Source organism: Octopus bimaculoides, chromosome 2, assembly GCF_001194135.2.
Source record: "Octopus bimaculoides isolate UCB-OBI-ISO-001 chromosome 2, ASM119413v2, whole genome shotgun sequence".
Lineage (NCBI taxonomy): Eukaryota > Metazoa > Mollusca > Cephalopoda > Octopoda > Octopodidae > Octopus > Octopus bimaculoides.
The window spans coordinates 45,080,653-45,094,616 of NC_068982.1; the positions used below are offsets into that span (position 1 = coordinate 45,080,653).

At 34.4% G+C, this 13,964-nt stretch overlaps 1 protein-coding gene across 3 annotated transcripts in view; it reads right to left on the reverse strand.

Annotated features, from left to right (window-relative positions):
- The window catches only part of LOC106879448 (acetyl-CoA carboxylase), a 125,827-nt gene that overhangs the window by 42,105 nt on the left and 69,758 nt on the right, over positions 1-13,964 (reverse strand). For 2 of the 3 annotated variants that reach the window (XM_014929008.2, XM_014929024.2), the window contains 6 exons: positions 13,508-13,632; positions 12,113-12,226; positions 11,251-11,364; positions 10,808-10,897; positions 9,709-9,827; positions 8,218-8,232 (listed from right to left, as the gene is read on the reverse strand). In XM_014929008.2, coding sequence (XP_014784494.1) covers positions 8,218-8,232; positions 9,709-9,827; positions 10,808-10,897; positions 11,251-11,364; positions 12,113-12,226; positions 13,508-13,632 — 577 coding nt within the window. The remainder of the gene's footprint in view (positions 1-8,217; positions 8,233-9,708; positions 9,828-10,807; positions 10,898-11,250; positions 11,365-12,112; positions 12,227-13,507; positions 13,633-13,964) is intronic. The other variant, XM_014929017.2, reaches the window with a different exon arrangement.

Below are 13,964 nucleotides of genomic sequence, written 5' to 3' on the forward strand. Positions count from 1 at the left end.
TTATCATTATTTAACGCCTGTAAGGCGGCATGCTGGTAGAAACGTTAGCATATTGGGTGAAATGCTTAGCAGTATTTTGTCTGTTTTTATGTTCTGAGTTCAAATTGCGCCGAGGTCGACTTTTCCTTTCATCCTTTCGGGGTCAATAAATTAAGTACCAGTTGGGTACTGGGCCGATCTAATCGACTGGCCCCCTCCCACTAAATTTCAGGCCTTGTGCCTAGAGTAGAAAAGATTATTTAACATCTGTTTTCCATGCTGGCATGGTTTGGACAGTTTGACAGGAGCTGGCCAGGCCAATCATTGCACCAGGCTCCATTTTCTGTTTTGACATGGTTTCTATAGCTGGATGCTCTTCCTAACACCAATCACTCAACAGGGTGTCTTGGGGACCATTTTATATGGCACCAGGATATATATATTTTTTTACTTGTTTCAGTCATCTGACTGCAGCCATGCTGGAGCACCGCCTTTAGTCAAGCAAATCGATCCCAGGACTTATTCTTTGTAAACCTAGTACTTATTCTATTGGTCTCTTCTGCCGAACCGCTAAGTTATGGAGACCTAAACACACCAGCATCGTTTGTCAAGCAATGTTGGGGGGACAAACACAGACACACAAATATATACACACACATGTATGCATACATATATATATATATATATATATATATATATATATATACAGTGTACATTTAAACACATAAGAGATGGCCATAATCGGACATCTAAACCACTAAAGGGAGTAGCTAAAATACAAACCACAATTAGGGGTAATTTCGAAAGGGAATGAAAGGGATTTTAACTACTCCTTCTAGCGGTTTAGATGTCCAATTATGGCCATCTCTTATGTGTTTAAATGTACACTGTATATATAATGAATAATATATAGTCTATTGACTAGTTTTTCTACACGCTAGGCCACGGTGGTAAAAAATTTCTAAATAATATTTTACCACCCTGAAATTTATTAATATATATATGTATGTATATATAAGACGGGCTTCTTCCAGTTTCCCTCTACCAAATCCACTCACAAGGCTTTGGTCAGCCCGAGGCTAAAGTAGAAGACATTTGCCCAAGGTGCCACACAGTGGAACTGAACCCAGGACCATGTGGTTGGTAAGCATGTTACTTACCACACAGCCACACCTGTGCCTATATATATATATATATATATATATATATATATACGACATGCTTCTTTCAGTTTCCGTCAACCAAATCCACTCACAAGGCTTTGGTCAGCCCGAAGTTATAAGAGAAGACACTTACTCAAGGTGTCACACAGTAGGACTGATCCTGGAACTATGTGGTTGGGAAACAAGTTTCTTACCACACAGCCATGCCTGCACTGCACATGTGTGTGTGCGTCCACACACACTTGCACATACACATCAATGCCTTTGTGGCTGTGTTTGTCCCTCAGCAACTGATGTCAGTAGAAAGAGACCAATAGAATAATGACTGGACTTCAAAAAGAGAAACTGGGGTCAAATTCTCCAACTAAAACCCCTTCAAGATAGAGCCCAGCAAGGCTGCAGTCCAGTGACTGAAACAAGTATAAAGAATAGTCTTCCTTGTTCTTTGTAAGTCAATTCAGTTATAAACAACATGTGACAATATTATTGGGTTGGTTCATAATTATTGTGGCTCTTTTTTCAACAAAAACAATAACAACATGCAACAAAAACATCTTTAAATGATTATTCTGGAGCATATTCACCATCTACTTCAATTACTGCTTCCCATTTGCTTAGCAGATGGTCAGACCGTCGTTCAAAGATGTTTTTGTTAAATATTGTTATTGTTTTTGTTGAATAAAATTTGTTGAAAAAAAAAAAAATCGCAATAATTATGCACCAACCCAATACTATGAAACTTATGAGATGAAACTAAATAAAAGATGGCTTGTGAATATGCAGGAGCTTGAACATGGCTACAAGAACCTGGTTAAAGTGAAAGAATGCTAAGAGATGAGTTCATCAGCAGAGTATCAATGTCCCATCACCTCCACCACCACCACCACCCGCTGACAGGTACAACAAAGATAACAGAACATGTAAGAAATAACATCTGAATGGAAGGTGCATGCTGGGAAAGGAGGTGGTACAAGGTGGTAATATAGGCTACAAAATGGAGCAAAGTCAAAACAAAATAAGGATGCACAGGGGACAGATATCATCTAGGAAGGTGAGACAACAGTGAATCATGTTGAAAGGTGATAGGTTGTGAATAAACTATAAATATTTATTCAATAATAAATTGATACATGTATTTGTGTACAGATGATAATATCAGGTATTAGATAGCTTTCCAAATCTAGATATTTGCAATAATTCTATGACTAAATACTAATTATTAAATTATGCACACGTTTTTGCAATAGGTATCTTTTCTACTATAAGCACAAGGCCTAAAATGTTGAGGGGAAATGGGTTAGTCAATTACACCAATCCCAGTATTCAACTAGTACTTACTTAATGGACCCAAAAAGGATGAAAGTGAAAGTTGACCTCGGTAGTATTTGAACTCAGAATGTAAAGCCAGAAGGAATACTGCTAAGTATTTTGTCCAGCATGATTCCACCAACTCAAGAATACGCAGTAAATATAGAGAACACTTAGTAATCCAAGCCATGTGGGAAAAGGAAGGGAATGGGAGAGGGAGCAATAGCAATAGAAAGACCAGAAACAATGGCTGAGAGGTGGGAGTGGGGCAAGAGTATAATTGAGGAGAAGTACTCAATAACCTTAGGGTGTGTACATTTGTGATAGTGAGTGAAGATGGGAAGAGAAGAGACAACAAGGACATCAGATAGACCAGAAAGGGTAGATAAAAGAACCAAGAGTATAATGCAAAGGCAGGGGTTATTGGAGGAGGAGTCAGATGGAGCAGGGTGATTGACAGTAGCAGAAGTGGACAAAGGTTAACAGGAGTGATGAGACAGATGTAAAGGTAAATGACAGGTGGTACCAGAAGTGGCCAAGCAGAGAGGGAGAGGAAGAGGGAGATGGTATATTGGGTAGGGAGTTGAGGGTGGTCTGATGCTGTGTCATATACACAGGCCTAGTGAAGGACAAAGGAGTTGGAGTGATGAGGATGATGTCAACACAAGTAGTGGAGAGATGGAGAGTTATGAGTGATAAAGAGACAAACAAGGAGAGAGGGTGAACAATATGGGGATAAATGATGCAAAGTAAAGAGGGTAGCTAATATTAGGCTTTGCCAGGTACAAAATATTTCAGCCTCTAAATATGACAGTTCTATATTTAAAAGATGAGGAATTATGTACATTATTTACATTTAACAGATATTTGTCCTCATCTTGTTTGTTGTTAACATAAGGCTGATATACCCTCCAGGCTTCATCAGGTGTCTTGGGGAAATTTAGAACCAACCTGGGTTCTCATTCCTAAGGTATTTTTTGGTGTTATTATTATTATTCAGGTCACTGCCTGGAATTGAACTTGGAATCTTGGAGTTAGTCACCCTTACTCTTAACCACTATGCCATATGCCGGGGCATATGGTGTAGTGGTTAAGAGCAGGGGCTACTAACCCCAAGATTCCGAGTTCGATTCCAGGGAGTGACAACAACAACAACAACAACAGCAACAGCAACAGCAACAGTAACAGCAACAACAACAAAAAATACCTTAGGAATGAGAACCCAGGTTCGAAATTTCCCCAAGACACCTGATGAAGGCCGGAGGGTATATCAGCCGAAACGTGTTAACAACATACAAGATGAGGACAAATATCCGTCAAATGTAAATAATGTACTCTAAATATTACCCTCATACCAGGGTGTGTTTTGCTGTGGGTGGACAGATCATCACTAATCAGTATGGTCTTTTGTTGTCTGCTCTGCAAAATGCCGCATCTTCAGTCCAGTCTTTACCACTTCATCACAATTCTTCTTTCATCCCCCACCACCACCACCACCATCTACATCGGCTCTCCCTAGTCCAGCAGTCATCCCCTAAACATCTCACATGCCCATATTAATGCGACCTTCTCTCTTGTATACTATACCTGATTCTTCTTCACTGAGATATATCTCTCAGATTATTTATACACTGTTCATATGCCCCCAACATTATCAGCAACATTTCAGATTTCAAAAAATACTATCATAAAATAATTGCCACACACATTTTATCCAGAAATCCAGAAAATTATACATACAAACCATTTTTACCTGTTTTACCTGACCCCAAGCTCTACACCAACTACCTCTAATAATCCTAGAAAAACAGAGGCTGTCATACAATAAGCCCACTTTGCCAGTCTTTTCTGTGGCCACATAAGCTTTAGATCATCTTTGAATATTCTAAAGAGAAATACAAGGGCAACAGCCTATATGTTGACATGTAGGGAAGCTCTGCATCCCCTCGTGCCAACCATTGACTAACAATGTATATAGTAATACTTGTGGAACAGCAGCATAGTCGAGATGGTATGTTTTCTTCTCTTACTCTTGTTTTTTGCAAACATCTTCAAAATAACTTTCTAAAATGAAATTCCATTATGCAGCTGAGGAGTACATTTTCATTGTACATTCTGTTGTGTTCTCACTACATGAATAAATGGAGCTTGTATGAAACGTACATACTGCTATAACCTATTGAATTTTTGTTGCTTATCTTCAAATTTTATTCACCAAATCTCTTGATTTTGTTTTTGGTTTTTATCCTACCAAATTCTGGTGCCTCAAACATTTTAAGTACCACATTTAATCTTTTGATTAAATCTATATTATTATAGTAATACTTGAGTAGATTGAACCAGGGTATATTGTAAATACTAGATCAATAACATTTGATCAGGTACCACCAGAACATAAATCTTCTCAAGAAGGAAGTTATTCAACAGCTACAACAGTGGATGAAAAATGAATGAAAACAGGTGAGGGTTAGGACAATGTTTAAGACAGAGACGACAGTTAGTGAGAAATGGAAACAGAGTTTCATGCCAAAGATGTTAGAAGTTGAAGGACAGAAAGTGTGAGGTTAGCAGGGCTACATCAAGAAGAACAAGGTTCGTAGAAAGCAGGAATTAAATATAATGGTAAGAAAAACTGGTTTTTTGGGTTTTTTTTTTTTTAATTTTAATGCAAATATGATGCCTTAGGGAGAAAAGTTGGCTACACATATACCTGATACTCTGAGGGAGATGAAAAATTAAATATGAAAGAATCATTTAGAAACAAAATGCAGTGACCTGCATTTAAATTAGAACAGGAGGAGAAAACAGTAGTTAAATGTAGAAATGAAATACTAAATACAAACTTCAAACTATAGATATAGAAATAGTATCACTGTAAATGCATTAGATTACATTACTATATCAATACGTGCATGTATGTGTAAATATATTAATACATTATGAGACAAACAATTATAATGTAAATCACAACAATAACTATTCAGAAATGATATGATTATGCACACAGAGCAGGATGCCAAAATGCATTTTGAAATAATACCTAAGTTGCAATAAATCTATTTGAAAAACATGATGATAAGAATGAGCTTCTCCATTGCTATTGTTACAACGCCTCAAAGGCAAGGAACAGAGTTCTGAGTAGGTAGCAGTGACGGGGTGGATGGTGTCATCAAGGATTTGTGAGAGAAATGGATAGATCAGGAGTTCGCAACAACTTTTTATTTATGGACCCCTTTGATTACTATTTTATTCTTGTGGACCCCTTGGCCATTCAATGTTTAAAAACTAGTTTTAATAGAAACATCTTTCAAAATTCCTATTTTGTTTTTCACAAATTAACTTGTGTAAGTAGAACTATGTAAAATGTCAGAGAAAGGAACCTAACTGATTCTTGCAACACATATCAATAAATACACCTAAAGCAAAATTTTTTCAGGGGCCTATAAAATACTAATGTAGATCCCCAATTTACTATTTTGTTATGTGGACCCAAACCCCTCGTATATGAACCCTCAAGGGCCATATGGACCCTAGTTGAGAACCACTGGGATAGATAAAGTGAATGAAGTAGTCAGAGTGTATGATAGGGTACTTAAGCTTAGACTAGTCTTGGAAAACATCACAGCATTTATTTCTGCATACACTCCACAGGCTGGCTTGGCATATGAACAGAAAGACCTTTTCTAACATACACACACACATGGATACGTTTTGTGGATTATGTAGGGATGATAAAATGATAGTATCAGAATGCGAAATGTAGCTGATGTTCTCAAATTAAATTACTTCATTTATACAATTGTTCAATTTCAGCAAAAATAGAACTTCCCCATTCGCTGACACTTTAAATCTGAAATAAGATATCTCAGAAAGATGCATTTGTGTTTGCATATACATGTATTGTTGTCATCCTCATTCTACATCTATTTTTCTATGCTGACATATGTAGTATGGTTGTCATAGCAACTGGCCATTGATAGCATAATGATATTTAGGCAAAAATATTTGCTAACACATCAAAATACAATTAGGCAACAATATATCCAATTTGATGAATTGCCACAAGAACAAAAAATGAAAGAGGGACTTAGAAAGTGTATCGCACATTTTAATTATTCAAAGTGGGATCAACTTTTATTCAATCTCTATTTTACTGTCTACAATGAGGTCATTTAATAAATGTGACAGATGTTTAAAGCTCTGATGTATTTGTAGTAACGTAAATGAAATACATAAAGATAAATGTTAACGTAAGGTTATTATTTTAAAGCAAGGTTAAGAATAACAACAGAATGTTTACTGAAGGAACGATTCAATATGAAAAACAAAGTTAAACATTATAATTTATTTTGATGGCAACTTTAGCTTTCACATGATGGTTTATTCAACTAGACTGGTTGAATAAGTCATTAAGTGAACATATAATTAGTATCTTCCTCATGTTTATCAGAACTCCTAAGTTTTATGTGAAGCTTCTTTTTGCATCTTAACAACACTAACCAAAAACCCAAACAGATAAGAAATACAAAACTCATCATTAAACTAATTCAACAAATCAAACCAGAAAATATAATTCAACCACATCAGAGAATAAACCATTCAAGTTCATATTTGTCACCACTTTATTACTTAAAACGCAACTATTCTTACAAAACATGGTGATGTGAATGCACAGAAGTGAAAGAAGAGACATCATGTGTGCTAGAAAAGAAAATATATTTTTAAGAAATTTTGTTGTAGAGAAATTACTGCGTGCTATTAAACAGTCTGAACTTGAAAGTGTTCAGAAGAAAAGATTTAACTTGGCTGATCTCTCTAGTATAAATCCAGTTAGAATGGAAATAACTAACATTTCATAGGCATTTTATAGACATATAATTCTTTTTTAGTAACAGAGGGCTAAGTAATTTTTTTTTTTTTTCTTTTTAAACCTAATGTAGCACTGAATAGAAAAGAAGACTGTAGCCAAGTGTGAAATCAAGAACCAGTTTGTTAAAGACCATACAGGATGCAGAGTTAGGTAAGAGAAATATATTTTGAAAACCAAGCATGCGTAAGAGAATATGATGAAGAATTATCCCGTGCAAAAGTTAAAGGCTTATCCTTTCTGAGAAATAGAATAACAAAAATAGCATTTATTTCTCTCTCTCTCTCTCTCTTTCTCTTTTTCATTATCAGAATTATTCTTAAAGTAAAACTTTTCCACAAAATATCTCTACTGAAAGACATAAGACTTAAGAACAAATTAACTTATACTTTTAATTCATTTTTAAAAATTTCATCTCTCAATGTTGCTTCTCAAATTGTCAACCAAAAATCTACAATAAAAACAGGTATAGTTATTGAATTAATCTAAATATACCCCTGGTACTTAATTTATCAACTGCAGAGGAATGGAAAGTTAAGTTGATTTCAGCAGAATTTGAACTAAGAATGTAAGAGACATAACAAAACACTGAGTCTGGAATTCTACAGTTTCTGTCACTGTTGTCCTATTAGATTTCTTAATTTGACTAACATTTTTCTAGGACTTCTACAACAGCAATTAACATATAAAAGTATTAAGTGAAAATAATTTTCTTATCCTTTTACCCTTATCTCCTTTAGATCTCTCTCCCTTTTGTATCAATATACAACTAGACAACAAAGAAATTTATAATTTCATTAAGGACAGCCTTTCATGTGAGTAAATGCACTGGTCTGCTCTTTCAAATATATCAAAGCTAAAGCAATAGGATAGATGAGGGAAGCAGAGGAAATCACTTACCCAGGATGAGTCAACCTGAAAGTCAATAGGATCAAACAAAAAAAAAAAAGAAAACAAATAAAATAAAATATATATACATAAATCACAATTAATGATGAAAATGTTAATATGGCTGAAAATATATTGGCTTCATATTTTAATTTTGAGTCATAAGTTTGGTACTGGGAACCGAAGACATCTAAAACAGCAATGGGTTTTGTTTTATATTAGAAGTTTCATTAAATATTTCCATCATAATGACTTTTCTTTCTTTTTTTTTAACCAACCAAAACATGATAATATTAAAACAAAATAATATGATAGGAGAATTAAATAATGATCCTAAATTAGTTAAAATTATAAGAAATATTGTGTCTATGTTATACAGATAATGGCTAGAGCACTTTCTGCACTACCTGGAATGTGGATCTCCTTTGTTCCACTATTATCAGCAGTACAGATTTAATATACGAGATACATGAGTTAGCAAAGAGGACTAATAACAGCTTGTATCAAGTTTGTTAAAGAGAAATCAAAGATTTTACGAACAAAAATAAATAGTAGATCAACATGCAGGAACAATATTGAGATATTCAGTAGCCTTGCTTCAATAGAGGTAGAAGAAAATGAACTGATGAAGCTTATAGCTGGACCAGAAAGATGACAACAGTAACAACAGCATACAATGACCACATCCACAAAACAGTACTTAAAGACAGACTGACAGAGGATTACTCCATATAATAGACACTTGGCAGCTACAGGACTAGAAATGACATTAGAAAATGTGAAGAGAAGCTTAAATTAAATCAAATTAAATGCTGAGTTTATTTGACAATCATGTAGAAAATCAATATTTGTAACATCAAACAATTTCTAAATGCATGAAAAAAATAAAAATTATTTACATCTCTTTTTACAACTAAATGCTTCACATCTATTTGGGAAGAGAAATGGAAATGAGATGTTCAACATCATTAATTGATGATATAAATGAAGCATTTCTCATTGGGAACCAAAAATTTATTGAGATAACAGTAACCATCATAATAATGATAATAAAAATAATATTTCTATCTTCAAACCAAAACCACAAATTTTTGTGGAAAAGTATAGCCAATTGTGAATGGCACTTATAGTAACTATCTGGAAATATGAAAAGAAAAATTCAACTCCAGTAAGATGTGAAGGAAAGTAACAAAATATTGGTCTCAAATTTTGGGACAAAGCCAACAAGTTCAGGGGAGAGGGCAAGTTGTTTACATTGACCCCAGTGCCCAACCAGTACTTATTTTATTGACCCCCAAAAGGATGAAAAGCAAAGCTGACCATGGCAGAGTTTGAAACATTAAGACAGATGAAATACTGCTAAGCATTTTGCCCGGATACTGCAGAATATTGCAAGGCATTTAGTCAGGCACTATAACATTCCTGCCACTCAGCTGCTACAGCAACATTAATATTATCATGAAGGTAATTAAGAAATTTATTGTGAATTTGTGAAAAACATACCTGTTGGGGTGAGATGTTGGCAAAAGAAACTTGAATTCAACAACACAGAGACTATTCAAGAGTTGATCATGACGCAAACACACAAGTTCATAAGCAGTATAGGCTCTTCGGACATACACCTTAAATATTGGAAAGGTAAACAAAGAAAATAAAGGACAAATACATAAAATAGTGGTTTAATTTGGGATAAAAGAAAATACCATGATTAGATAAAGTGGTCATACTGCTCAATCAAACAGAAGTAAATAGTGAAGAGAAATGATTGTAAATGTAAATCAGCATGAGATTTAATGAGAGATAAGATCATTTACACCCTTCCACACATATATTTGCTTCCTTTAGACTGCAGTTATGCCAAGGCACCACTTCCTGGGACAGACGGGGGAGGGACCCTTTTTATATCAAAAAGTTGCATTAAATTAAATGCAATCCAAAAAGGCTGGATATAAATATGTGGACAAAATGCACATTAAATGATATCAATGATAGGAATAATGAACTTGTTGTTGTTGGCACTCCATTGCTTACGACGTCGAGGGTTCCAGTTCAACGGAACAGCCTGCTCATGAAATTAACGTGCAAGTGGCTGAGCACTCTACAGACACGTGTACCCATAACGTAGTTCTCGGGGGATATTTAGCGTGACACAGTGTGACAAGGCTGAACCTTTGAATTACAGGCACAACAGGAAGTAAGAGTAAGAGAAAGTTGTGGTGGAAGAGTATAGCATGGTTCGCCACCCTCCCCTGCCGGAGCCTCGTGGAGCTTTAGGTGTTTTTGCTCAATAAACACTCACAACGCCCGGTCTGGGAATCAAAACCGCGAGTCCACTGCCCTAACCACTGGGCCATTGCGCTTCCACAGGAATAATGAACTATACTGCTAATATTTAGCTAATTTCATAATTACTGCAAAAATTCTCAAACTGAGTGGGAAAATACCCAAACTTGTGATAATTAAAAGCTTTATTTGCTGAAGAATGATTCAAAGAGTCTAAATTTCAAATTTCATTTCTAAAACTATTACAAGATAAATGAATCCACAAATGCCTTTGTAAAGAAAATTTGTCTTCTGTAACAATATTACTTAGAAGACTTACCTCTAAAGCTGCTGTTCTCACCAAAGAGTTTGAATGGAAAAAGAATTCTTGCAAAACATCATAAATAGCAGTCTCAGAATTAATAAGTTTCTAGGAAGAAGAAAAAGATGATGATAATAATAATAATAATAATGATAATTAATAATAATAATAATAATAATAAATAATAATAATAATAATAATAATAATAATGATAATAATAATAATAATAATGATAATAATAATAATAATAAATAATAATAATAATTCTTTGGACATATATATAAAATGTGTATGATTAAACACTGCCTGAAAGGAATTTAGCTTTAAGCAAATAGTTGAAGATGTAATATCTTAACTAGAGCTGCATAATCAATTTTCAGAAACTGATGATTTTACTCTAGAAAAGAAATCAAAAAAATCCTCAATGTTTAAATAGATGAAAGGTAAAAAAACTCAGTTACCTGAAGGTTCTCAGGGCAGAAATCGTGACCAGATATATTAATAGCAGACAGAAAGATTGATTCCATTTGATTATGTCGCAGTTCAAAGGCAGGCTGATGTGCAGCAATCAGAATCTTAAAAAAGAAATGGCGAATATTGATTAACTGATAAATCAAAACAACCTGGAAGCTAAATGGTACAGTCACAGCTATTTTGTCATTATAGAATAGCTGCAACTCCTAATCCCAAAGTTCTGCATTTCAACAACTACAACATATAATTAGTTCATTTTCTCACTTAACTAACTGCAACAATCTTCCCTTTTGATTTCATGCAAGCACTTACTTTTTAAATGATCCAAAACATTGTGACAAGAAATGGCTTAACCCTTTAGCATTTAAACCAGCCATATCCAGCTAAAATACTCTGTTTTATCTTCAGATCCACCAGATCTGACCTCTCACACATACTCTACAATGTCATTTTAAAAATAAACAGTCACATCATTGAAATCTCAAAGCTATAAGACAGTGCATGATCACTTCAAAACAAAACAAATAAATACTACATTTGAAAAAGTAATCTGAAAGCTAAAGGGTTAAACCAGCCATATCCAGCTAAAATACTCTACCACCTTCATGTTCAAACCAGCCAGATCTGACCTATCACACCTACCCTACAATGTCATTCTAAAAATAAACAAATACATCATTGAAATCTCAAAACTACAAGATAGTGCATGATTAATTCAAAATAATGTGAATAAACAAGCATTATATTTGACTGAGTAATATAAATGCTAAAGGGTCTAATGACCCAAGATCCTGCACCACTCACTTTTAATTCCACCAATAAAAAAAAATAATAAAATCGATAACTTACCTGTCGTGCTCGGAGAGCTACTTTGGCATTTTCAGTTTTGTTCAGAGTGGTCAACTCACTGAGAATCTGTGCTAGGTCATCAGTGAGACCAGATTCATTTCCACACAGGTATTCCTGCAAAAAATACTTTATCAGTTAATTTTCTATTTTTTTTTAAATTTCATTTAATACTTAATATATATTTCTTTTTACAGGTACATTGCATGTTATTCAGCAACTGCTGAAGATCACAGTAAGCCATAAGAATATTAATTTTAAAAAGCAGAACTTAATTCTAGAGTACTAGAGTATTAACATATAATGCATTAACACTCTCTTTAGTACAGTATTTCATAAAAAAAAAAAAATTAAGCTTTACAGAATCATTTACCACCAAAGCTTTGATAGTTTTAAAAAGTGTAGTGTTTAGTGACTTGTATCCACTTCACCAAACATTTGGTAACAATATATTTCAATTCTTTAAACCTTTTGACAGATCTCCTTACAAACTCATAACTCAAGCAGAATAAGCTATTTACTCTCTTTCAACTCACAGATTTCCAAGATATCTACTAATAAACAACTCTTGAGGATAAATATTCCCTAATATTTATCAAATATCAAAATTGTATATAATTTTTACCAATACAGAATAAGCACAGTAAAGAAAATTTTTGTCTGCATGGGCATCAAATCAATGACACAACAAATCTGATTCTTGGTAGTCCTGTGGAACATTTCACAAAGATTTTCTAACAATATTACAGAATTGGTTTGCATTAAACTGGAGTTCAAATTATTTGCTACAGGAGTCAATGAACTGAGATTGCCACTTTGTAAGTTAACTTTCATATCCACTGACACACTGCATCGCCAAAGACAAGACATCGACTTCTCAACTACCCATTAAGCTATCCTCACTCTTGGTTCAAATGACAGAATTCCAATCAGTTTTTGTGAACCAAATTCCATTCACAAAGCTTCATGCATCTCAAGGCACAGCATGGTAGGATTGAACCTGAAGCCATGTAGTTGTGAAAACTACTTAACCACAAAATTATGCCAACATCCGGGAACTTGGACATCATCATTCAATGTCCGCTTTCCATTCTGCACAACTACTAAATCCACTCACAAGACTTTGGTCAGTTTGGGGTTTTAATAGAATATACTTGCCCAAGCTGACACACAATGAGATTGGTCATATTATAATTTTTTAATAGAATATGAAATGTTTAGCAATATGTAATACAAAAAAAAAAGCAAAATAACTGGAAAATAAAATAAGAAAACACCACAAACAAATAGCCAAAATCATATTGGCTTCCAGTGGTATGTAAATGCCTCACACATTTAAACTTCACAAATGAAATGAAAGAGTGTAAGCATGCCTATGTGTAACACAACTTTACTTACTATGAGTAATATGACCAGTTCATTCTTTTCCGCAATTGCAGAATGAGAAAAAATTGTAGCTGTAACTGCACCCATGTCATCCTTGTGTCTTTCTCGAACTTGGGCAACACATTTATCATAGTGACCTACAAAGTGACCAAAGACATAATTAGGCAATTAGTTCATACTATTAATTACAGCATTGGAAATGAAAGACTGCACATTTTAGGGAATAATATATATATATATATACACACATGAACGGGTGCTAAAAAAGTTCTTGGCTTTAAGAGTATTACGAAAGGCCTGGTTGGAGGCCAACCTTCTGAGTTCTTTTACAGGGCTTAGAAAAACTGAAGGACCATTGCAATAACCGCATGAATCTGAAAGGGGAATATGTTCAATGAAATCACAATTAACTGATCCTCCTGTATTTTCTTTTACCCAAAGCCTGAAATTTTTCAGCATCCCCTTGTAT